We start from the raw sequence: 27,695 nt of genomic DNA on the forward strand, positions 1-27,695 counted from the left end.
CAAGAAGAAGATATAACAATTGTAAATATTTATGCACCCAACTTAGGAGCACCTCAATACATAAGGCAGATGCTAACAGCCATGAAAGGGGAAATCGACAGGAACACAATAACATTAGGGGACTTTATCACCCCACTTTCACCAATGGACAAATCATCCAAAATGAAAATAAATAAGGAAACACAAGCTTTAAATGATACATTAAAGAAGATGGACTTAATTGATACATATAGGACATTCCATTCAAAAACAACAGAATACACTTTCTTCTCAAGTGCCCATGGAACATTCTCCAGGATAGATCATATCTTGGGTCACAAATCAAGCCTCAGTAAATTTAAGAAAATTGAAATCATATCAAGTATCTTTTCTGACCACAAAGCTATGAGACTAGATATCAATTATAGGAAAAAATCTGTAAAACATTCAAACACGTGGAGACTAAACAATACACTACTAATTAACCAAGATATCACTCAAAAAATCAAAGGGGAAATCAAAAAATACCTAGAAACAAACGACAATGAAAACATGACAACCCAAAACCTATGGGATGCCGCAAAAGCAGTTCTAAGAGGGAAGTTTATAGCAATATAATCCTACCTCAAGAAACAAGAAACATCTCAAATAAACAACCTAACCTTCCACCTAAAGCAATTAGAGAAAGAACAAAAAAAACCCAAAGTTAGCAGGAGGAAAGAAGTCATAAAGATCAGATCAGAAATAAATGAAGGGCCTCCCTGGTGGCGCAATGGTTGAGAGTCCGCCTGCCGATGCAGGGGACATGGGTTCATGCCCTGGTCTGGGAAGATCCAACATGCTGCGGAGCAGCTGGGCCCGTGAGCCATGGCCGCTGAGCCTGCACGTCCGGAGCCTGTGCTCCGCAATGGGAGAGGCCACAACAGTGAGAGGCACGCGTACCGCAAAAAAAAAAAAAAAAAAAAAAAAAAAAAGAATTAAAAAGAAATGAAGGAAACGATAGCAAAGGTCAGTAAAACTAAAAGCTGATCCTTTGGGAAGATAAACAAACTTGATAAACCATTAGCCAGACTCATCAAGAAAAAAAGGGAGAAGTCCCAAATCAATAGAATTGGAAATGAAAAAGAAGAAGTAACAACTGACACTGCAGAAATACAAAGGTCCATGAGAGATTACTACAAGCAACTATATGCCAATAAAATGGACAACCTGGAAGAAATGGACAAATTCTTATAAAAGCAAAACTTTCCAAGACTGAACCAGGAAGAAATAGAAAATATGAACAGACCAATCACAAGCACTGAAAGTGAAACTATGATTTAAAATCTTCCAACAAACAAAAGCCCAGGACCAGATGGCTTCACAGGCGAATTCTATCAAACTTTTAGAGAAGAGCTAACAACTATCCTCGAACTCTTCCAAAATATAACAGAGGGAGGAACACTCCCAAACTCATTCTATGAGGCCACCATCACCCTGATACCAAAACCAGACAAAGATGCCACAAAAAAAGAAAACTACAGGACAATATCACTGAAGAACATAGATGCAAAAATCCTCAACAAAATACTAGCGAACAGAATCCAACAGCACATTAAAAGGATCATACACCACGATCAAATGGGGTTTATCCCAGGAATGCAAGGATTCTTCACTAGACACAAATCAATCAATGTGATAAACCACATTAAAAATTTGAAGGAGAAAAACCATGTGATCATCTCAATAGATGCAGAAAAAGCTTTCGACAAAATTCAACACCATTTTATGATAAAAACCCTCCAGAAAGTAGACATACAGGGAACTTACCTCAACATAATAAAGGCCATACATGACAAATGCACAGCCAACATCCTTCTCAATGGTGAAAAACTGAAGCCATTTCCACTAAGATCAGGAGCAAGATGAGGTTTTCCACTCTAACCACTATTATTCAACATAGTTTTAGAAGTTTTAGCCACACAAATCAGAGAAGAAAAAGAAATAAAAGGAATCCAAATCTGAAAAGAAGAAGTAAAACTGTCACTGTTTGCAGATGATATGATACTGTACATAGAGAATCCTAAAGATGCTACCAGAAAACTACTAGAGCTAATCAATGGATTTGGTAAAGTAGCAGGATACAAAATTAATGCACAGAAATCTCTTGCTTTCCTAAACACTAATGATGAAAAATCTGAAAGAGAAATTAAGGAAACACTCCCATTTACCATTGCAACATAAAGAATAAAATACCTAGGAATAAACCTACCTAAAGAGGTAAAAGACCTGTATGCAAAAAACCATGAGGCACTAATGAAAGAAATTAAAGATGATACAAAGAGATGGAGAGATATACCATGTTCTTGGATTCGAAGAATCAACATTGTGAAAATGACTCTACTACCCAAAGCAATCTACAGATTCAGTGCAATCCCTATCAAACTACCAACGGCATTTTTCACAGAACTAGAACAAACAATTTCACAATTTTTATGGAAACACAAAAGACCTCGAATAACCAAAGCAATCTTGAGTAAGAAAAACGGAGCTGGAGGAATCAGGCTCCCGGACTTCAGACTATACTATAAAGCTACAGTAATCAAGACAGTGTGGTACTGGCACAAAACCAGAAATATAGATCAATGGAACAGGATAGAAAGCCCAGAGATAAACCCACACACATATACTCACCTTGTCTTTGATTAAGGAGGCAAGAATATACAATGGAGAAGACAGCCTCTTCAATAAGTGGTGCTGGGCAAACTGGACAGCTACATGTAAAAGAATGAAATTAGAACACTCTGTAACACCATACACAAAAATAAACTCAAAATGGGTTAAGGACCTAAATTCAAGGCCAGACAGTATAAAACTCTTAGAGGAAAACATAGGCAGAACAGTCCATGACATAAATCACAGCAAGATCCTTTTTGACCCACATCCTAGAGAAATGGAAATAAAAATAAACAAATGGGACCTAATGAAATTCAAAAGCTTTTGCACAGCAAAGGAAATCATTAACAAGACCAAAAGACAACCCTGAGAATGGGGAAAATTTTTACAAACGAAGCAACTGACAAAGGATTAATCTCCAAAATACACAAGCGGCTCATGCAGGTCAATATCAAGAAAACAAACAACCCAATCCAAAAATGGGCAGAAGACCTAAATAAACATTTCCCCAAAGAAGGTATACAGATTACCAACAAACACATGAAAGGATGTTCAACATCATTAATCATTAGAGAAATGCAAATCAAAACTACCATGAGATATCACCTCACACTGGTTAGAATGGCCATCATCAAAAAGTCTACAAACAATAAATGCTGGGGAGGGTGTGTAGAAAAGGGAACCCTCTTGCACTGTTGGTGGGAATGTAAATTGATACAGCCACTATGGAGAACAGTATGGAGGTTCCTCAAAAAACTAAAAATAGAACTACCATATGACCCAGCAATCCCACTACTGGGCACATACCCTGAGAAAACCATAATTCAAAAAGTGTCATGCACGACAATGTTAATTGCATCACTGTTTACAATAGCCAGGACATGGAAGCAACGTAAGTGTCCATGGACAGATGAATGGATAAAGAAGATGTGGAACATAGCACAGTGAGATCAGCTCAGTGCTTTGTGACCACCTAGAGGGGTGGGATCGGGAGGATGGAAGGGAGGTAGATGCAAGAGGGAATAGATATGGGAATGTATACGTATATGTATAGCTGATTCACTTTGTTATAAAGCAGAATCTAACACACCATTGTAAAGCAATTATATTCCAATAAAGATGTTAAAATAAATAAATAAATAAAATCTATGGAAGAAGCCTTAAAAAAAAAGATTTGCACATATATACAATGGAGTATTACTCAGCCATAAAAAGAAATGAAATTGAATTATTTGTAGTGAGGTGGATGGACCTAGAGACTGTCTTACAGAGTGTAGTAAGTCAGAAAGAGAAAAATACCATATGCTAACACATATACATGGAATCTAAAAAAAAAAAAAAAAAAAATGAAAATGGTTCTGACGAACCTAGGGGCAGGATAGGAGTAAAGACACAGATGTAGAGAATGGACTTGAGGACATGGGGAGGGGGAAGGGTAAGCTGGGACGAAGTGAGAGAGTGGCATGGACATATATACACTACCAAATGTAAAACATAGCTAGTGGGAAGCAGCTGCATAGTAACAGGGAGGTCAGCTCGGTGCTGTGCGTCCACCTAGAGGGGTGGGAAAGGGAGTGTGGGAGGGAGACACAAGAAGGAGGAGATATGGAGATATATGTATATGTATAGCTGATTCACTTTGTTATACAGCAGAAGCTAACACACCATTGTTAAGCAGTTATTCTCCAATAAAGATGTTAAAAAATGTAGTTATTTCTAGCTTGTGGGAGGTAATATTTGAACTGTGGGAACACTGGAAACAGAGGCATAAAGATAGAAAAATATAGTTCTTGTCCACTGGAGCATGTCTTGAATACTCAAATGAGAAGCCCAATCTTCATTCTATACCAATAGAATATTTTTAAAGACTTTTGAACTCAAAAAATTGAGTTGTGCTTTAATACCATTAATTAATATTTTATATATTCATTTGTGAAACACTTCTTTGTCAAATACTGTGGTCAGGCCCAAATGCTAAATACACAAAATATGATTATGAATTACATACTGTTCTTGTTCTCAAAGATTCATAGTTTAGTGAGATAGCCATGTAAATGTACTCACTGCATTCTATGAATGTATAACAGAGGTATTTATAAAAGAATAAACAGTGATGACCACATAGTGAAGTGAACAGCCTTTTCTGTTCAGGTATGTTGGAAATGCTTCACTGAGTGAAGAGAAAAATAAGCAAACATTGGAGTCCAATATAGGAAGGCTGGCTAGGCTATGACCTTTTTCATGTGGCTGGAGTCTGCAGAAATAGTAATGGAGAAAGGCTATAGAGTTCAGTTGGGTCCAATTTCAAAGGACCACATATTCCAAAATAAGGCATTTGTCCCTTGTCCTGTAGCTCATGGAGATTAGAGGCTCAAGAGAGGGAAGTAAGTCAACCACCTTTGTCATCCTGTAGAAAGGTGATCTAGGTAGCAGGTAGAGTACAGAATAAAGGGGACCAACACTGGAGGTGAAACAGAACAGTTAGGAGTGGGCTATAGTTCAGGCAGATGAAGAAATTTGGATCTATGTAGATAAAGTGGGGATAAAGACAAAAATGCAAAATCAAGCCATATTTAGATGGAAGATATTGATAAGAATCTTAAATGAATCTATATAACAAGGTAAAGGGAGAAGGACCTGTCCCAGATTATATGAGATGGTTTGTCTTGGTGACATAGCTATTGATTGCATTAGTCTACTTAGAGTACCATAACAAAATACCACATACTGGGTGGTTTAGATAACAGTAATTTATTTCCTTAGAGTTCTGGAGCCTGGAAGTAGAGATCAAGATACCAGCAAGGTTGATTTCTCCTGAGGCCTCTCTCCTTGGCTTTCAGACAGCTGGCTTCTCACTGTGTCCTCACATGGCCTTTTCTCTGGGCATGTGCATCCCTTGTGTCTCTTCCTCTTCTTATAAAGACACCTGTTATAAAGTTCTGTGGATTAGATCTCCACCCTTATGACCTCATTTAACCTTAATAACCTCTTTAAAGGCTCTGTTTCCAAATATAGTCACAATGGGGGTTAGGGCTTCAGCCTAAGAGTCTGAGAAGAGGAACACAATTTAGTCCATAACAATGTTGCAATTTATAAAAAACAGGGTGAAAGTTTGGTGATGTGATCGAGTTAATGGATTATGTGTTTGACAGAGTAACCAAGATTGTCTGTGGAATATTTAAATAGAAAGGACAGAAAGGGACTAAAATGATGGAAAGTGATATCATTACTCATATTTTAATAATGAGGAAATTGAGACTCCTGGCTTTGAAGATGACAGGTGAGCACTTAGAAATATGGAAGATAATGAGTTATGTTGTGGGCATTATCTCGTAATTTGTTTATGTAACAAATGTTGAAAGTATAACAAATGCACATTTATGTTACAAATAGGTAACTATAAGATGTTTTCCACAATTTAACTCAGTATCATACATTTTTCTAAGTAACCACATGTTATCTTCAAGCCTGTGAGTACCTCAATATTTAATAAATATGTGACTATAACATATTACATTTGAAGGTGTCCGTGTCCGTGTGTGTGTGTGTGAGTGTGTGTGTGTGTGTGTGTGTGTGTGTGTGTGTATGTATGAATAGATAGATGAGATTGCCCAGGACTGGTGGAAAGGGAAGGGGGATAATAATATTTAATAATATTTAAAGGCCAAATGGAGTGCATTAATCTGAAATCAACATGTAGGTTAGGATATAAGTGAGCAGGAGAAAGATATGGACATATGTTTGGAGGCCTTTGTAGAAATTCAATAACGAAAGCTGATTAGGGGAACTGGCATGGTACATGGAGGCATGGAAAGACCAGAGCAGATTTATTTACTCAGTAAATATTGATTCATCACCTTCTAGAGGCTAGCAATGTGTTGGACTTTGGAGACTCAGCAGTGAACAAGAAGATGACCTTATCCTCTTAGAGCTGAAGTCCTAGCAAGAAATAATACAATTAAACAAATAATCAATGGTAAAATATAAGTACTACAACCAATGCTTGGTAACAAAAAAATGGGAGCTCCTAACCTAGTGTTGGGAATATAGAAAAAAACTTTTTCCAGAGGAAATTTAAATTGAGAACCAAGATGAAAATACTTAACCTGACAAAAAATTTTCCAGATTAGGGGGAGTGGCTTTTTTAGGCAGAGAGATACTAGCACAAGGAGCCAGAAGATTGTGCGGCACTGAGGAAGCAAAAGACTTGTCAATATGGCCAAAATATAGGCTGCAAAGGGAAGAGGAGTTTGAAAAGCTGAGGAAAAAAAAATGCCCAGAGATGAAGAGAACCAAGAGAGTGTGTTTGTATGAGAATCTAGCATAAAAGAAAATGTTACTGACTGTGGGCAATGCTTCTGAGGAACAATAATATTACTGCATGTTCTTTGGCATGTAAGACAGATACTATTGTTTTTAATGAGAATAATTCCAGAATAATATTGAGGATAGAAGCCACACTGCAGTGGACTGATGAGTGAGTGGATGTTAGGGAAGTGGAGATATTGAGTGGAGACCTATTGTAGAAGTCTACCTAGTCCATTTATTATTGACTTACTGAGAATACTGGGATGGCTTTTGGAGTTCAAGCTACCTTGAATTTTGAGCGTTGGTGATACTACATTATAAACAATGGAAACAAAGAGACAGGGATTATATCTTTAAGACACTGAGAGAAAATTACTAACAGCCTAGAATTCTATTCCAAGGGAAAAAATATCCTTCCATAATAAAAATGAAATGAAGTTATTTTTAATCAAGCAGGCCTTCATCATCAGCAGATTCATATTATAAGAAATACCAAATGCCCATCAGGCAAAATGAAAATAATCTCAGATGAAAATTTATAGAAGTTTCCTGAATCTCAGGATAAGACTGTCTTTGTACAGGGAGGATTTACTTTTGCTTCTGTCGGGCAGTCAGAAAAACTAGCAATCTGGGATCACCTTAACCCAAGCTCAAGGATCAAGATGATTTAAAGTTGGGCATCAGTCCCTGAGAGAGCTACTTGTAGTTGACTCTGACTCCTAACCAAATTCTCAGAAACAGCAGATGTCCCTAGGAGAAAAGTGGCCCTAATTGCCAGGCTTACCTGTTTAGGTTTCAACTTCTCCCCATTCTTGGCCTTCAATCCCTTGTTTGCTTTCTAATACATTCAAATACTATTTATCTACTTTTTCTGATGTTTATTCAGGTTTTCTAGTGTCTTTAGCAGGAGTGTTAGGAGGAGTTACTTAATCCACTATTACCAGAAATAGATGTCTGAAGGTTATGCTATGGAAATAACCAAATAACCAAATTTCAAAGGTGTAAATCACTGTTAACACAGTCACATAAAAGAAGTAGTACCATAACACTAAAGTTGTCCTTGAATGTTGTACTTTTGCCAGAGCTATACCAATATATAGCCTGAATGGGGAGCCATTTCTTTCAAGAGTGAAGCAAGATTTTCTGTCTTGCCTAGTGGTCAGAATTTCTTTCTATTGGATTCTCAACTTCTACATAAGAAATTGTTAAGATAAAAGAAAAAGAACACATATTCAAGAGAGGGTACACATGCACAGCCATAGACTATCAAACTTTTTTATCAGTTCCATATGATAAGCTACCAACATAAATGGAAAAATCTGTACTGATTTTTTTCTGATTAAAAAGTAAATATTTAAACAATAAAAATTTAAAAAGTAAAAATATTGCCTATAATCTTAATACTCATATGCAATCACAATGCACATGTTGTTACATTTTATTTTAGCTATTATTCTATGCTTGAATTATATTCTATGTCCATATAATACATTGCATCTACTTAAACATGCTTAAAATTTTCAAATAAAAATGTAACCATGCTGTAAAGACTCTTTCATACCTTTTTTTCCTTAATGTCTTGGCAATTTTTTAATCTTAGTTAATTTGGCTCTAACTCATCTCTTTTAACTCATCTCCTCAGTATTCCTTATTTGAACGATTGTTTATTGATGGTCTTCAAGAAATGTCTATGTTACTATTTTATAAACATTGCACTGATATTGGTGGTGGACTCTGTGCTGGTATGGTGAGTGGACTTTGATGGGCGGGGGAGTTCACCATAGAGGACAGTCCAGTAGGTGAGGTCCATCAATAGGCAGCTCAAGGATCCAGTGAAGCAGCTTTTACTCTGAAATATTCCAAGACTCTCTGACCCCTGTGAAGCCTGGGGTAGAAGGCTGGGATTCACTTTCCTGTCGCCTCTAACTGAGTTTCCAAAGTCCTTCGATTTGCTCCTTACTGGCACTCTCTTCTCCAATTCCTGTTGGTAGGAACTTAAGGCTGCCCAACAAAGTTCAAAGCTGCAGTTGCCAGTAGGAAAGAAGAAAAGAGGGCAATAATGATGGTTAGTGTGTTATAGGAGTTCACAGTTCAACTTAGTCTTCTTTTTTCATTTTGGATTTGTTGAGATGGTTTAAAATTAGCTGAGATGTTGCAAACCCCTGTCCCCTCTTTTACTCACTGTCTTTGTTGAAGAACACCATAGTAAAATACAAACTTCACTTAGTACAGGCTGCCCACCAGATGTAGTAAAAAAAAAAAAAAAAAAAAGCAGTGGCCAGTCCTTATAGGAGACAGACTCAATCTAAAGGTCTTTGCTTTATACCCTGCTGTGTGAAACCTGGGTATTTCCTGAGTCCTTTTGGAGAAAGCTAAGCACTCACTTAATAGGCTGAGTTCTTTTCCTTTCTAATGTTGAATAACAGGGTACTCAACATCAATAAACCTTTCCTTTAGTCATGCTCCTTCACAACTTCTGGAAAAAAATTAATGTTTCTTGATCGTTGATGGCTTCTGCATTTTAGCAATGTTAAGTTCTTTTTTAAAATTTGCTTTCCTATTTTTCATCATGTCAGTGAGATTTTATAGGGAAGGCACAGACTGAAATCTGTGGGGATTTTCATGATTTCATCATGTCAGTGGGATTTTATAGTGAAGGCACAGACTAATATGAGACATTTGTTCTTTAAGTTTTAATGGGGAGGGAGGAGATGAAAATATCTAATGTCCTTGTTAGGAACGGACTGGCTAATGGGAGCCATTGATTTTTTTTTGGTCATGCCAAAGGAACGCTAAACAGCTGTGCTGATATAGAGTAGGATACTCTATATCCTACTTTATATATATATATATATATATATATATATATATATATATATATATATATATGTGTATATATATATATATATATATATATATATATATATATATATACACACACACACACAGGAGACTTGCTTTCTTAACTTCAGTTTTGTGAAGAACAGATTCAGTAGCTGAATTACCGTGTGGGTAGAAATGTGATTATTGCTCTTTACTCTGTGGATAGAATTGTGATTTTTGCTTTTTAGGATATATTTTAGATAGAATTTTGGTTTTTTAGATACTAACAATTTATTGATAGATTCAAGAGAAGCTCTTCTTTATCTGTCATCAGGATGAAGCCAGTAATGTTATAATTAATTTTTTAAGCGCTGACTTTCTGAATTGGTTACCTTATAAGTTCCTCACCTAGACTAGGATAGAGTTTGAGTTGCTGCTGGCTGGCAGCAACTCCTGAAGGAGACAAGAAGGGAGCTGTGCTGGCAGCCAAATGAATTTGTTCTGCATGTCCTCTCCAGCTGAGTGCTATGTGATGCCAACTTCTAGCCCTCAGTTTGATGTCATCTTATAAGTTACTCCAAGCAAATATTCTGATTCCTCAGTGTGATCTTATGAAACTTGTTCATGAATCTTTGATTATATGAAGATTTGTATATATTATATATTTTTTCTCTGCCCAAACAGATCTTGGATGAAGTTACTATATAAAAAAACGATCTGGGGTCATTAATTGAAAGTTATTCCTGATGCCAGGGTCAGTAATTTTTTTAGCTTAGTGGAATCTATGGCCCCTGCCTAGATCTCCTTTCCTGGGCTTTTGCACCCATACCCCAGCTGCTAGCAGTGTTGGCTACAAATATATCACAGTTTTCAACCCACTCCCACCTCCTAGCCCCCATCCCCTGTACCCTGAGAAATTGTTATCTAGTCCTAGCTCATACTGCCTGCTGCACGACAGACCAATAAATCAAGAGATGAGTTGTTGGGGCAAGGAATAGTAAATTTATTTAAAAAGCCTGAAGACTGAGAAGATGGTGGGCTAGTGTCTAAAAGAACCTTCTCACTTGGGTTTGGATGCTAGTTTATTTCATAGAACAAAGAGGCAGAGATAAGGAGGTAAAGGGGAAAAAAAGGCAGTAAGTTGTTGTAAATATTTCCTGTTTCTGGCCAGACTCCAAAGGGGATGTGTTAATTTCTTCTTTCCTGCAGCCATTCACAGATGGGCCTGGTCAGGATGTTTTCTGTGAGCTAAACAAAGTTATTTTAACTTACAGCTCAGGCATGGGAGGCAAGGTTCCCGGAAATGGGCCATTATGTATATCTTAAGCTATAGGCAACATCCCTTTAGTGATTAACTTGTAGCAAAAGCAATAGAATACAAAGGTTAAAGTAAAAGAAACAGATCCAATATGGAGTCAGATTTGTTTTTCCCTATTACAAAATGCCCTTGGCTGATGGGAGCAGTCTAGCCAGTGGGCTGTGACACTCCTTACCCCACTTCAGGGATGGCATTTAGACTATGTCTGACTGATACAGGAGTACAGAAGTCTAGCTTCATTGACTCAAAGGGAGACAACACTGTGGTGAGATTTATATTTCAGACTCCTTGCAATCTCCCCGTATCAGCCCAAGGCTAGACTTCACCTGCGACCACAGTCTTTTTTTTTTCTTTCAGTTTTATTGAGATATAATTGACATGCAGCACTGTATAAATTTAAGGTATACAGCATTTTACTTACATACATCATGACATGATTATCATAAGTTTAGTGAACATCCATCATCTCATATAGATACAAAATTTAAAAAAATAGAAAAAAAATTTCCTGGTGATGATAACTGTTAGGATTTGCTCTCTTGAAAACTTTCATACATAACTCACAGCAGTGTTAATTATATTTATCATTTGTACATTACATCCCTAGAACTTATTATCTTATAACTGGAAGTTTGTACCTTTTGACTGCATTCATCCAATTCTCCCTCCCTCATGCCCTCCTCTGGTAACAAGTCTGATTCTTCTTCTATGAGTTTGTTTGTCTGTTTCTGAACTATAATTGATCTAAAATACTATGTTAGTTCCTTTTACATAACATAGTGATTCAATATTTCTATACATTTCAAAATGATCATCACAATAAGCCTAGTTACGATCTGTCACCATACAAAGGTATTACATACTTATTGACTATATTCCCCACACTGCACATTTCATATTCTTGACTCATTTATTTTTCAACTGGAAGTTTGTGCCCCTTAATCTCCCTCACCTATTTCTTTCCTCCCCCACTTCCCTCCCTTCAGGCAACTGTTTGTTCTCTGTATCTATAACTTTGTTTCTGTTTTGTTATGTTTATTCTTTTTTTCTTTTTAAGATTCCACAATAAGTGAGATTATACAGCATTTGTCTTTCTCTGTCTGACTTATTTCATATAATCGCTAATTTCACTTCTAGGTCCATCCATGTTGTTGGAAATGGCAAGATTTCATTATTTTTTTATGGCTAATATTACATTGTATATACATGTATATACCATACCTTCTTTATCCATTTTTCTATTGATGAGCACTTAGACTGTTACCATATCTTAGCTATTATAAATAATGCTGCAATGAACATAGCAGTTCACATATCTTTTCAAATTGGTGTTTTTGTTTTCTTCGGATAAATACCCAGGAGTGGAAGTGCTGGATCATATGGTAGTTCTATTTTTAATTTTTTTGAGGAATATCCATACTGCTTCCCATAGTGGCTGCACTGCTTTATATTCTCATCTAGTGTATAAAGGGTTACCTTTTCTCCACATCCTCACCAACACTTGTTATTTGTTGTCTTTTGGATGATATTTATTCTGACAAGTGTGATATTTTGGATAGTAACCCTTTATTGGATATATCGTTTGAAAATACCTTCTCCTATTCAGTAGGTGGCCTTTTCATTTTGTTTAGAAGTTCCTTTGCCGTGCAAAAGCTTTTTTAAAAAGTTTGATGTAGTCTCATTTACTTTTGCTTTTGTTTTCCTTATCTGAATAGACATATCCAAAAAAATGTTACTAATGCCAATGCTGAGACCACATTCCTGATTAGCTCTTTCTCCTTCCTTTTACTTCTTCACTCCCACCCTTATACCTATTCTTGAAGAGACCTTCCTCTTCCATCTGAAACTCTGGATTGGGCTCTATTGTCAAGGAAACTGACCAAAGATGGTGCCAAAGGTGGTCTAAGGAAGCAGACTCTAAGAATGAGATTCTGGAGTTAGAATCATGAAGTCTGGCTTGTAACAAATACCTCATCACTGGTGGTAGGTAGATGGAGTTTGCATAGCTCTGGCATGTAACACAATGCAGTTGCTACAACTGTCACTGAGGTCGACTGGGATAGGATATGGGAAGAAGTAGATGAACTGGCTTGTGCAATATCTCTGGCATTTCAGAGGTACAAGAGAAATATAAATTATAAAGACTGTGGAATTGGGAAGCTATTTCTGAATACCACTGGTGCTTTGAAGAGATGAAATAACAGGCCCAGGGCAATCAGTCACTAATTTAAAGCCAAGTATGAGAGTGAGAGAACCTCTTTGGCAGCTTTTAAAAGGACCTTCAACTCTTGCAGCTGGAGGGCAGACAGATTGAAGACCAAGCATAGGACTTAATTATGAGTCACAGAACTCAAGAGTAAAGCTTAATCTCAGCCTAGGGTGTATATAATCATATAATCATAATGGACATACTTAGCAGTTGGCAGAACTCTCTTATAGTTCTGTGAGTAGTTCAGTAGGAACAACTTCAGTGAAAGTCCACGAAACTGCCCCACTAACCCCATCTCAGCCAATATAATAAATCGAAAATAATATTGTATCCACAGGGAAATGGAAGAGATTAGTTCTATTCTCAAAGCCTTAAAGTTGTAAGGATTGTGGTACCATTATATATTCATTTAATTCATCAATCTGATCCATGTAAAATCAGAGGTATCATAAAAGATGACAGTGGATTAACCATAAAGTTAACCAGTGGCAATCCCAATTGTGACAGCTGTGTCAGATATGATATCTTTAGTTGAGCAGATTAATACAGTTTTGGATATGTGGCTATTGAGATTTGGAATACATTTTTTTCCATGCGTATAAAAGAAGAAGATCAGAAGCAGTTAACACTGACTTGGGACAGACAATATACACTTACTGTCCTTGGAGCTATGTTAAATGTCTCATAATATATTTCGTATATTGAAATTGTCTTATATTTCAGTTGGGCATGGGTCATCTGGATATCCCACAGAATATCATATTGGTTCAATATATTGTTGAACCAGAAGTGGCGATAATTATTGGTTCCTTGGTAAAACATGTGTGCTCCAGGGGGTGGAGGATAAACCTCACAAATACTTAGCGATGGCATGATTCAGAGGGGCGGGGGTTCAGTGGCCTAGGACATGCAGGCACATCTCCAAAGTAACACAGGGTGGAAGATAGAATCTACTAATATTCAGAAGCTGCCTCAATGGTACAGTTTTTGGTTATTTTTGGTAGGGGAGTGGTCCTATGGTCAAGGTCATGACAGGACATCCCCTCCCAGATAAAGGACAAGTTATTGCACCTGGCATCTCCTTCTACTAAGAATCGTATCTCTTGGCAGACCTCTTCAGGCAGAATATTCTTCAATTGGGAATATTGCTCTAACCCATTTCTCATATGACCTAGAAGCTGCTAGATTTTAAAAAGGCCTAGAGCAATAAATGTTTTGGCAGGTGGCCCAGCTGTGGTTCAAGTAGCCCGCTACTAGCCGTATGTCCAGGAAGACCTCATGCATACCTCATACATACTCCATAAATACCATTTTATGGTAGAAAATCATGCTATAAGGAGATTCTGTCAAGCCCTAATAGAAGAGCTGCAACTTCGACTCCTGAACTTCTAGAGCAAGGACATGCTATATGCAGCAAAGAACTATATACCATTCTACAGACAGATACTGGCATGCTAGTGGGCCCTCCTAGAGATGAAGCATCTAACAGTGGGATCTCAAGTGACCATACAGCCAGAATTTCTCATCATGAGCTGGGTTATGTCAGACTACCAAGACATAAGATTGGGTAGGGTCGGCCCACCCATCATCAACCCATTATAAGATGGGAGTGACATATCCAGGATATGTAAGCTCAAGCAGGTCCAGAGGACTCCTGAGAGCTGCACAAACAAGGTAGCTAGAACTCCCTGTTACCTATCACTGTTGTGTCAGCAACCTTGCCTCAGCTCTTTACCAATGGCTTTTTGATGGACACTGTGATGAACTTCTCAGAACCCTCTTCAATGGAGGACTCAATGCCCCATCTTGCAGGGGTGCTGTGAAAAGATACTCTTCAGCTCTCATATCTTCCAGGGATTGCTTCAGCTGCATAAAGCTGCCTCCCTCACGGTCATGTCTCTTACCAATCAATGCAGATATAAGGGTGTGGTCACTTTGGCCTAACTCAGGCTAATTCTGAAGGGTCAGTTTAGGTATCTGTGAGAGGTATTTATCCAGACATCTCCATGGAGTTGGCAAAGGCTGCTGTATAACTTGACTTCTTTCCAATACTGCTTTCTTCTCTCTTTCATAGGTGTTGATCTCAAGGGGACTCTTAAAAATATCCAGTATTCTAAATACTAGAACTGAGTCTACTTCTATGGGAAGGCATCCTGTGACAGACCTCATAGGAGTTTCCGGTGAGTAGGTGACAGAGGGGAATACAAATTCTGAGCTTGGTTCACAGATAAGTCAATATGTTGGTGCAACCCTAAAATGAATAGCTGGTGCATTATACTTCCACTCAAGAGTGGCTTTGAAAGACAATGATGAAGGAAGGGAAACCTACCAGTGGAAGGGCTTTGGGCAGAGATCCTAGTTATTGTGTAAAAAGAGATATGGTTTGAAGTAATAATATTCATCAATTCATAGACAGTGATAAATAATTTAGATGGTTAGCCAAGGGATCTAGAAGGAGCAATAGTGTGAGATCAAGGTTAAACAAAGATGTCTGGAAGGAGATATGTAGATGGAGTGGAAAGGAAACAGGAAGCTCTTTTTATTGTACACCAGTGTGGAACCTTTATAGAAAAATCACTAAACAACCAAATGGACAGGATGACTTGGCCAATTATTATCAGTCAGCTTCTCTCCCTGACCATGACAATGATGGCATCATGAGCATGTGAATAGAGGGCCCATGGTGGCAGAGATGGAATCTATGTATATGCCCAAGAACATGTTCTCTGTCTCACCAAGATCTGTCTAGCCAATTGCTGCTCCTGAATGCCTGACCTGTCAACAACAGAGATTAGTGTTGAATGTGTCATATGATACCATCCTGTAAGGAGACCAGTCAGCTACTGGCTGCCATTTTTTTTTTTTTTTTTTTTCCGGTACGCGGGCCTCTCACTGTTGCGGCCTCTCCTGTTGCAGAGCACAGGCTCCGGATGCGCAGGCTCAACGGCCATGGCTCACAGGCCTAGCTGCTCCGCGGCATGTGGGATCTTCCCGGACCAGGGCACGAACCCCTGTCCCCTGCATCGACAGGTGGACTCTCAACCACTGCGCCACCAGGGAAGCCCTGGCTGCCATTTTTTAATGGGACTCTTTCTGTCTTGAAAAAGGCAGACTTTATCCTGACCAGGACTGACTTGTATGGATTCACATTTCTTGCCCACAGGACTTTGACCAATATCATACTCCAGTTGCTCATGGAGTGTTTGATTTACTGGCATGAAGCCCTGTGTAATAACATCTTACACTAAGAGATCTTTTTTTTTTTTTTGCAAAGAGGGTAGAGAAGTGGGCACATGACCATGGGAACAATTGATCTAATCACCTAGTGTACCATCCAGAAACTGTTGTCCTAGAAAACTAATACATATGGCTTTGGGAACTAGGGGTGAAAGAAGGAGTGGTCCCACTCACTATCATTCCCATTGACCTGCTTGGGGAATTTGTGCTTCTTGACCCTGAAACCTTAAGTTCTGTATGTCTAGAGGAGCTGGCTTTCCAGATGGGGTCCTTCACCTGTCGACACAATAAGATTCCTAGTAAATGGAAAGGTACAACGGCTACCTGGTTGTTTTGGGCACCTAGTGGCAGTAGACCAGTAAACACAGAGCAAGAGTAATTGACCCTTGTCTTCTTTGGGAGTCAGGACATCTAGGAGCAGGAAAGAACGTGTTTGGCACTTAGTTGATTCCCTAGGGTGGGAGAGGGAGGTATCTAGGTCCTCTCATGCTCATTTGTAACTGTGAATGGGCAAGTACAGCAACCACGACCTTCCTTATGATGTCTTTGTAACAGGGGTTCAAACCTCAGGGATGAGGCTCTGTGTTACTCCACTAGGTAAGCTATCAAGTCCAGTGGAAGTGCTAGAGAGAGAGAGGAATATAGAAAGGGTGATAGAAGAGGGAGATGAGTACTAGTTTTTGCCATAAGACCAACTGCAGCAGCTACTAAGTTTCCTCAAGAACTGTGACCGCAGAATCCTGGAGAATCTGTGCCTGGATGGGAGTAAATCTTACGTAAGAAAGAAGAGCAATGAAATGGATGCTGTAGATACTCAGCCCAGATTCCCTTTACTGGCCCTTGTATTGTCCCCCATTTGCAAGGAGTATTGGCCACTCACAGCTCACAGCTGCCCCCTTCTCTGGAGATTTGCCCTCAGTTGAGATTACTGCCTCACCCAGCAGGTTACACACCTCCCACTATCCAGGGGTGGCCACAGCTAATGGCCCCCAAAATAAGGGGTACAAAAGGCTGGCTCTCTTGTCTCAAGGAGGAGCATCTTTGTAGTGCAATTTATGCTTCAGACTCCCATTCCACCCATGTTGAGGATCAGGCCAAGGCTAGACTTTACCTGAGACCACATCTTTGCTCAGTTCTTTCTTCTCTTGTTTTTCTCCCTCCTTTGCAAGCTTTGCCTAAAAATCATGCCCTTAGTACAACTCGTGCATCCAATTTACTTTCTTATGCTCTGTTTCTAGGGAACTGGACTTAAGACAATTAAATTAGTAATAAAATAAATTCAAACAAACATATCAATAATCTTCACTTGATAGAGCAGCTTTTCTTGATAGCAGCACTCTTCTATCACTGTGTGGGTATACAATGACATGGGGCATAGCCCCTGCTTTCACTGAACTCACCATCTAGTTTGGAAGTAAAAATATAGGTGTGTGCACAACTTAAACTTGAGACTCAGTGCTAGATGGTACCAAACTGACAAGACGTAAAATTGGAGTTCAGAAAAAAAGAAGTGTCTTCCTCAGAGAGCTACATACTTGAAAGTAACTATCAAAATATTTGTTATATGAAAGAATTTTCACTACCATAATTTGAAAATTTGTGTAATGTTGACAATATGTACTAAAGTGATTAAGTCAGGCTTCCCTGGTGGCGCAGTGGTTGAGCGTCCGCCTGCCGATGCAGGGGACGCGAGTTCGTGCCCTGGTCCGGGAAGATCCCACATGCCGCGGAGCGGTTGGGCCCGTGAGCCATGGCCACTGAGCCTGCGCATCCGGAGCCTGTGCTCTGCAACGGGAGAGGCCACAACAGTGAGAGGCCCGCGTACCACAAAAACAAAAACAAAAACAGAACAAAACAAAAAATAAAGTGATTAAGTCAGTGAAATGTTGTTAATTTACTGCATTAATAAGAGTTGAAATAAAGTGTATACATTTCCAAAATATTAGCATCTGGATCGATGATCTCATGCTGTAAGGTGTTTATTCAGAACTGAGCTGAAGCTCAAATTGTAGTACCCAGATGCTGCTGTACACCGAGAGGACAGAGCATGTTGCTTCTCTTCCTCCGTAACTGTCAGATAGCAACGATAGGGGGCAATGCAAGCTCAGCAGTAGCATTCTCAGCTCCCTGTCTGTACCAGCTGAAACTGTCTTTTCAAAGCTTTGCTGCTTTATTATTCTTGCTTAAAACAGGCTGAATCTTTACAGTTTCACAATGTCTTAAACTGCATAATTACTTTAAGGTTTGGGACAAGCCATATGTGGAAATGTAAAAGAGTTGAATGTAAAGAAAAATATTTTATAAAGATACAAAGAGTAAATGGGGAGGGACAGGGTTTGAGTTTACAGTTGATACAAAAGTAGAACAGAAGTTTGTAGCTAGTACACAAGGAATCTAATCTGCTCCACTAATTTTTGTCTGTCAAATTCCTGTTTTCTGAAAAGACAAGTCTGTGGAAAAGCAAACTGATTCTTATTTAAATTTTGTTATATTTCTTAATGAATTTGGTGTCTGAATACTGTGAATGAAGAGACAGTTGTTGAACAAATAAAATAGTTCTCACAAATCATTTCAAGGGGCATATGCATTTCACATATTTCTGTGCTCTTATTTTTAGGTTTCAGAGTTAGTGTACCAACATACGAATATGGATACATATTGATGAGTGTGATTTTCTTGCCCATCATTATAAAAATATATTTCCTAGTTGAACAGTTAATGAAATGATGAGAAAATCTGAGGTGAACATTAGCAGTCTACTTTCATTTTGTTTCATCAAAAAGAATCTCTTTTACAATTACTACTTACTTGCAATAGCTTCAGCAGAAAATGATTTAATGTTCAACATGTGCATTAAAATGCACTTGCTTTTTTAAATATGTAAAAGCTGATGGAAATTTCATTTAAGCACAATTCCTGTATCACAGATTTTAAGCAAAATGAAAGGAAGTTAGGGTATCATTTAAACATGGCTATAAAAATAATTTCTTTCAGTGGCTAGAGGGAAGGAAGGATTGGTCAAAGTAATTTTTATCTTTGATGGGATTCCCCACTAGTCTGCTTTCTTGTTTGAGTTAATGCATGCCACAATAATCATGCTATTTCTTCCTAGCATTTTTCTAGCTCACAGTAATAAGAATAATTGAATGGTGTTTATATTCTAAAGTGCCTTTTCTCACTAAGCTCAGAAGTTCTTTCTGAGTATTAATTCTTACAATATTTTTGTGTGGAACACAGGGATGTGTATTATTATCTTGTTACCCCCTTCTAACCGCAAGGATAGTGAGGCACATATGCAGTAAATGATACACAAGACAGAGTCAGGGTGCCAGAAACAGATCACAACCTGACTTCCAGTTCACAAGCCAGACCATACTTTCTAGGAATTATTAACATACTTGAGAATTGAATCCTGGCAATTAGTAGCTATCTTCTAAGTCCTTGTTTTCAGTCCTAGAACGTTAACATTGATAAGAAGGAAAAATTTAATAACTTGGAGTAAGTTAATTCTGTTGCATCCTGGGTAATACAGAGATTGTAAACAAGCAAGTTGTAAATAACTGTAATAATAGGAATGTTATTGATAATAATTTGAAGAGTAAATGTTTAATGGTGCAGATGTAAAATTCACAACAATTAACACAAATTTTAAAAAAACCTTTAAAATAACAGCCAGCTTAGAGGCTGCTAGAAAGAAAAAAAAAAGAAATAGTTATGTAATTTGAGTGTAGAATCATAGGTGTTTAAATTTATGGGATAGACCCTAACCATGTAAGAGGTTTCAGAGACTCAAAGTGAATTCCAGCTAGGAGACTTATCTTTTCTAAAGGGCATCCTTTGCTTGTGTCTGTAACTGGATAACTTTGATATCATGAAATCTCACTTCTGCCAATTATTACTACAGAGAAATTTCTTCACACATGCACAAAAAATTTATTGGTTGAGGCTTAAAGATGTTTAGGTAGGCCTGGAACATGATATATACTCAATATATGTTATTTAGCAAATACATGAATTTTCTTTTGAGAAGTCTTACCCAAATTATTTTAATCTTTTTAAAGTATGATAATAGTATCACAATTTTATATATCTGTATATGTATATATGTATGTTAAGCTTTCTTGTCTTTTAGAGATATCTAAAAGATATTATCTATTCTTCCATTTACATATGAAATAATTTGAAGTTTCTGATTTGCTTAAGCATAAATCTGGGGTATGAGGGGTATATGAATCAAGATTGGCCATGATTTAAATATTGCTAAAGCTGTATGATAGGTGTATGGGAAGTCAAGTATATTTTTTACTTTTGTTTATGTTTAAAATTTTCTATAATAAAAACGTTTTAAGTATAAAAAGTTATATCCATATATATTAGGTAAGAGATTATTTTTAATCTGTTTTAAGAAAATACATCTCACCTTTCTGGAATTTAGCTGTATGGGAAACTCATCTATCTAGAACATGGTCAAGGAGAGTGACGTCAGCATCATGGTGGTGTGAGAAGCTTCCTTTCCTTCTCTCTTTCAATCTACAACTAGTAAGACGTCTATAACTCAACGAAGGTTCCTCTGCCCAGTACACCAGGACAACAGAGAGATTTGCATGTCTATACATCTGAAGGTGGGTGGACTTCAGAGAAGGCAGAATGAGGGAACAGTAGAGGCAGAGCCTATGATTCTGTCACCTGTGCCCACAGAGAACTGGGCAGCAGCAGCAACAGGGTCCAAGACCCTGGTCCCTCCAGCCTTGGTACTCCTGTGACTCTGGCCCCTGCCCGTGGTGGTGGTGCCCACAAACCTGACAACTCCAGAAGCAGTGGAGACACCTTTGATCCTGAACCCCCCCCTCATTATCCCCATCACCCCATTGTGGTAGCAGTGCCCACAACCAAGGAGAACTTGGATACAGCGTAGTCCATCTCACTGTCCCCAGCAATGATACCGGTGTCAGCAGTGACCCTGGTAGCAGCAAGATATTTGTGAGGCACAAACAGAGACAACAAGGGCACCACCAGTGACACCTCTGGCAGAGGTGGTGGAGGTTGGAAAGTGACACTTCTCAAGCGTAGCCAGAGGCAGCTCAGGTAAGAGAAACCAAAAACTGTGCTATAGTGCCACTTACTGAAAAATAAAAGAAAAGCCTCTAGTACCAACCTGTTGAATTAGAATCAAAGTAAAAAAAGTTTTACTTAAATAAGAAATGTGTTCACTATTTCAAATGAGCCACCAGAGGAATAAATCATTAAGCACCATTAAAAACCATGGTAACATGGTATCACAAAAAGAAAAAAAAATACAATTCTCCAGAAGCCAAGTCTGTGATCTAACACTTAGAGAATTCAAATTAACTGTCATGAAGGAATTCAACAAGCTATGAGGAAACTCAGAAAGGCAGTTCAGTGAGCTCAGGAATAAAATTAATGAACAAAAGTGATATGTTACCAAAGCGGTTGAAACTCTAAGAAAGAATCAAACAGAATTTCTAGAGCTGAAGAAATCAATAGATGAGATGAAGAATGCGATAGAAAGCATTGAAAATGGTGCAGACCATATAAAATCAGAATCAGCAAGCTTAAAGGTAGAAATCTAGAAATTATTCAAATAGAATCTTCATTTTAAAAGTGAAGAAAGAAGGGATGGGAGATGATACTCCCAGCAAATGGCAGACAAAAGAAAACAAGGGTAGCCATACTTATATTAAACAAAATAGACTTCAAGCCAAAAAAGGTAACAAGAGACAAAGATGGACATTGTATATTGATAAAGGAAATAATCAATCAAAAAGACATAACATTTATTAATATATGTGCACCTAACATAGGAGCACCAAAATATATAAAGTAAGTATTAACAGACTTAAAAGAGAAATTAACATCAAAACAATAATAGTAGGGACTTTAACACCTCGCTTATATTAATGGATAGATCATCCAGACAGAAAGTCAATAAGGAAACATCAGTCTTAAATGAAACATTAGACCAGATTGACTTAATAAATTTATGAAAACACTCCATCCAAATGTAGCAGAATACACATTCTTCTCAATGCAAATGGAACAGTCTCAATGATAGACCATATGTTGGGACACAAAACAAGTCTCAGTAAATTTAAGAAGATTGAAATAATATCAAACATCTTTTTCAACTACAATGGTATGAAACTAGAAATCAACTATAAGAAGAAAGCTGGGAAAAATCACAAATATGAGAAGACTAAACATCATGCTACTGAACAACTGTTGGGTCAAGTAGAAGTCAAAAGAGAAATAAAACATACCTGAAGACAAATGAGAATTAAAATATGACATGCCAAAATCTATGGGATGCAGCAAAATTAGTACTAAGAGACAAGGTTATAACAATAGAGGTCTTCCTCAAGAAACAGGAGACATCTCAACTAAACAATCTAACACTATACTGAAAGAAACTAGAAAAAGAAGAACAAATGAAGCCCAAAATCAGTGAAAGGAAGGATATAGTAAAAATCAGAGTGGAAATAAATGAAACAGAGACTAAAAAGACAATAGAAAAGATCAATGAAGCTAACAGCTAGCTCTTTGAAAAGAAAAACAAGATTGACAACTTTTAGCTAGACTACTAAGAAAAAAAGAGAAGATTGAGATAAATAAAATGAAGAATGAGATAAAATTAAAAACAAAAGAGGGAAAATTACAATGGATAACACAAAAATCAAAGAATTATAAGAGATACTATGAACAAATTAGATAACCTAGAAGAAATGGATAAATTCTTAGAATCATACAACCTTCCAAGACTGAATCATGAAGAAATAGAAAATCTGAAGAGACTGATCACTAGTAAGGAGATTGAAACAGTAATCAAAAACCTGCCAAAAAACAAAAGTCTGGGATGAGATGGCTTTCAAGCTGAATTATACCAAACAATCAAGGAAGATTTACTGCCTATCCTTCTCAAACTCTTCCAAAAAATTGAAGAGGAGGGAATGCTTCCTGACTCATCTTATGAGGCCAACGTTACCCTTATACCAAAACCAGACAAAGACAACACAAAAAAGAAAATGACAGACCAATATCTCTGATGAACATAGATGTAAAACTCTTTAACAATATATTTGAAAAACTCTTTAACAATATATTAAATATATATTAAATATATTTAAACAATATATTTAACAAACTGTATACAGCAGTACTTTAAAGGAATCATACACCATGATCCATTGGGATTTATTCCATGAATGCAAAGATAGTTCAACATCTGCAAATCAATCAAAATGATGTACCACATTAATAAAATGAAACATAAAAGTCATACCATCACAATAGATGCAGAAAAAGCATTTGGCAAGATTCAACACCCATTTATGATAAAAATGCTCAATAAAATAGGTATAGAATGAATGTACAGCAACATAATAAAGGCCATGTGTGACAGACCCATAGCTAACATAATACTCAATGGTGAAAAACTGAAAGCTATTTCTCTAATATCAGGTACAAGACAAGGATGCCCACTTTTGTTACTCTTATTCAACATAGTAATGGAATTCCTAGCTATAGTATTTGGCAAGAAAAAGAAATAAAAGTTATTCAAATTGGAAAGAAAGAAGTAAAATTGTCACTATTTGTGGATGACATAATTTTATGTATAGAAAACCCTAAGTACTCCACCAAAAAAAGGTTAGAATAAAATACAGTACAGTTACAGGGTACAAAATCAATATACAAAAATCTGTTGGGTTTCTGTAAGCTAACAACAAACTAGTAGAAATAGAAATTAAGAAAACAATCTCATTTACAATTGCAATATAAAGAATGAGATTCCTAGGAATAAATTTAACCAAGGAGGTGAAAGATCTGTATGCTGAAAACTATAAGATGTTGAAAGAAATCGAGGACACAAAGAAATGGAAAGATATTCTATGCTCATGGATTGGAATAATAAACATATTAAAAATGTCCATACTACGTAAAGCAATCTATAGATTCAATGCAATCCCTATCAAAATCCCAATGATATTTTTCACACAAATAGAACAGAAAATCCTAACATTTGTATGGCACCATAAAAGATCCTTAATAGCCAAAGCAATCCTGAGAAAAAAGAACAAAGCTGGAGTTATCATAATCCCTGATTTTAAATTATACTACAAAACTATAGTAATATAGCTATCAAAACAGCATGGTGTTGGCAGAAAAAGAGACACACAAATCAATGGAACAAAACTGAGAGCCCAGAAATAAACCCACATGTGCATGAATAATTAATTTATGACAAAGGAACAAAGAACATACACTGGAGAAAGTATAGTCTCTTCAATAAATGGTGTTGGGAAAACTGGACAGCTACATGCAAAAGAATGAAATTAGACCACTGTTTTATACCACAAAATTAACTCAAAATGGATTGTAGACTTGAATGTAAGACCTGAAATCGTAAAACTCCTAGAAGAAAACATAGGCAGTACACTCTTTGATGTTGGTCTTAGTAGTATCTTTCTGGATATCCCCTTGTCTCCTCAGGCAAGGGAAACAAAAACAAGAATAAACAAGTGGGACTACATCAACTCAAAAAGCTTCTCCACAGCAAAGGAAACCATCAACAAAACAAAAAGACAACCTATGGAATGGGAGAAAATATTCACAAATCATTTATCCAGTGAGGAGTAAATATCCGAAAAATATAAAGAACTCATACAGCTCAACAACAACAAAACAACTCAATTTAAAAATGGGAAAAAGATCTGACTAGACATTTTTCCAAGGAAGACATACAGATGGCCAACAGACATAGGAAAAGATGTTCAACATCACTAATTATTAGGGAAATGCACATGAAAACTGCAATGAGATATCATTTCATGCTACTTAGAATGAGTAGCATCAAAATATAAGAAATAACAAGTGCTGGAGAGGATATGGAGAAAAGGGAATGCATATTCACTGGTGAACCCTTATTCACCAGTATAAATTGGTGTAGCCACTGTGGAAGACAGTATGGAAATTCCTCAAAAAATTAACAATAGAACTGCCATATGATCCAGCTGTTCCACTTCTGGATATTTATGTGAAAAATATAAAAACACTTATTCAAAAAGATATATGCACCCTTATGTTTATTGTAGCATTATTTACAATTGCCAAGATATGGAAACAACCTAAGTGCCTGTTGACAGATGAATGGATAAAAAAGATGTGGTGCATATGTATAATGGAATACTACTCAACCATAAAAAAGATAAAACCTAGTCATTTGCAACAATATGAATGGACTTTGAGGTTACTATGCTAAGTGAAATAAGTCAGACAGAGAAAGGCAAATACCTTAAGATTTCACTCCTATGTGGATTATAAAACAAAACGAAACAAAACAAATGAACAAACAGAACAAAACATAAACAAACAGACAAATACAGAGAACAGATTGGTGGTTACCAGAGGGGAAGCAGAGTAGGGAGAGGGCAAAAATGAGTAAAGGGGGTCAACTGTATGGTGATGGATGGAAACCAGACTTTTGGTGGTGAACACACTGTATGTAGTATATACAGAGGTTGAATTATAATGCTATACACATGAATCCTGTATAATGTTATAAACCAGTGTTACCTCATAAAGAAAACAGTAAATAAAATAAAAGTGAATGTATGGAAAAAAAGAACATAGTCAAAAAATAAAACATACTCACAAAAAAGGGGTCCGTCAGAAGTCAATATGACTATCATAAGATAGTATACTGACACATATTATTATTTGAGGCATTCTAATAAAAGATGCTATTTAACTAGGTTAAAAGATGCTATTTAACTAGGTTAAAAGAATCAATAGTTTGAGCATTCATAGACTTAGGATCAAATACTTGTGCTAGAATTTACTAACTTGGTAATTTATTTCAGTTCTGTAAGTTTCCATCTCCTCATATATAAAATGGATATGACAGTATCTACCTTAAAGGGTTTTAATGAAGTTTGCAAGTGATTAAGATTTTGTCTGGTACTTGGTAAGTGTTTTATAAATGATAGCTAAAAGTTTTAAGCTTGATTATCTCATTTTTGAGACCACTCAAAATTAAAGTCAGAAACAGTTATATGATTTTCAATGAAGGATGAGACCCTTGAGAGCACCTAGTAGGAAAACATGGTCAGAAAAATCCACAAGAAGAAATAAGCTACTTTATAAAGGCAAGAATTGAGTCTCTCTTAGTATGAGGACCCAAAACCCTACATTCCTTGCTAATGCTTTTGTATGCCTTTGCATTACAACATGGGACAATAAGGGAGATAGTGATCATAGAGAATTATTAAGAGAAGTTAACAAACAAACCTGAAATCTCTGAGGCTAAACACAATAAAAGTTTGTTTTCCACTCCTGTCACAAGCCATTGTATGTCAGAAGGTTATCCTGGGAAGTTCTTCACTCAGACTCCTTTCTCTTGGCTCCATCACACTCTGGGATATCCTTGGAATTCTCTGATGGATTCACTTCATTTGTTCAATCAATGCATAAAAGAAAAGGATCATGTGAGATATTTTAGGGGTCATGCCTGGAAATGAAATTCATCTCTTTCATCTACATTCTATTGGCCATATCCCCAGCTGGCTACAAGGCACCTAGGAGATGTAGTCTTCCTGTGTATCCACAGTGTGTGGGCCATAGACCATTGTCTCTGCTACAGTAGACAGGGAAAGAAGTATCTTACCAGTTCTAGGAAGTTTTATAGAAAAATAGGGTGAATTATTTATCCTTATGTAATTTCTGCTGTATTGTAAGCTCTCTGAGCCTGGGGACATGACTTGGTCATTTCTTACTTCCAGCTAGTGCTTAGTAAACAGTTTAAGGTAAATAGTAGTTTTGTTAATTAATCCAGAAAGGCTGGTAGATTCTGAATAATTTTATATTTATAGCATTTCAGTTTGGAAATAAGTCTGTCTAGTATTAAACACAAAGTAAGTTGTAACAAAGAATTCAGTGTGATCTTGAATACCTTTACACATTAGTTGAATAATAGAATCAATATAGCTTACTGTAGTTGAAATATTAGAAAAATTTTGGACATTTTACTGGACCACATAAATTATGACCTTACTCCTTAGGCTGGAATTTGCTTAAAGATAATATAAATAAATATGGATTATATAAAATTCTAAAAAAGGAATCTAAGAGTATCTGTATAAAAAGATTTATCTA

At 36.9% G+C, this 27,695-nt stretch overlaps 1 protein-coding gene across 3 annotated transcripts in view; it reads left to right on the forward strand.

Moving 5' to 3' along the window:
- LOC308625846 (uncharacterized protein) overlaps positions 1-27,695 on the forward strand; it is an 805,208-nt gene that overhangs the window by 389,555 nt on the left and 387,958 nt on the right. For all 3 annotated transcript variants that reach the window (XM_081250421.1, XM_081250422.1, XM_081250423.1), the window contains exon 8: positions 15,367-15,472. In XM_081250421.1, coding sequence (XP_081106547.1) covers positions 15,367-15,472 — 106 coding nt within the window. The remainder of the gene's footprint in view (positions 1-15,366; positions 15,473-27,695) is intronic.

This window comes from Mesoplodon bidens (genome assembly GCF_964165515.1).
Source record: "Mesoplodon bidens genome assembly, chromosome: 12".
Taxonomy (NCBI): Eukaryota; Metazoa; Chordata; class Mammalia; order Artiodactyla; family Ziphiidae; genus Mesoplodon; species Mesoplodon bidens.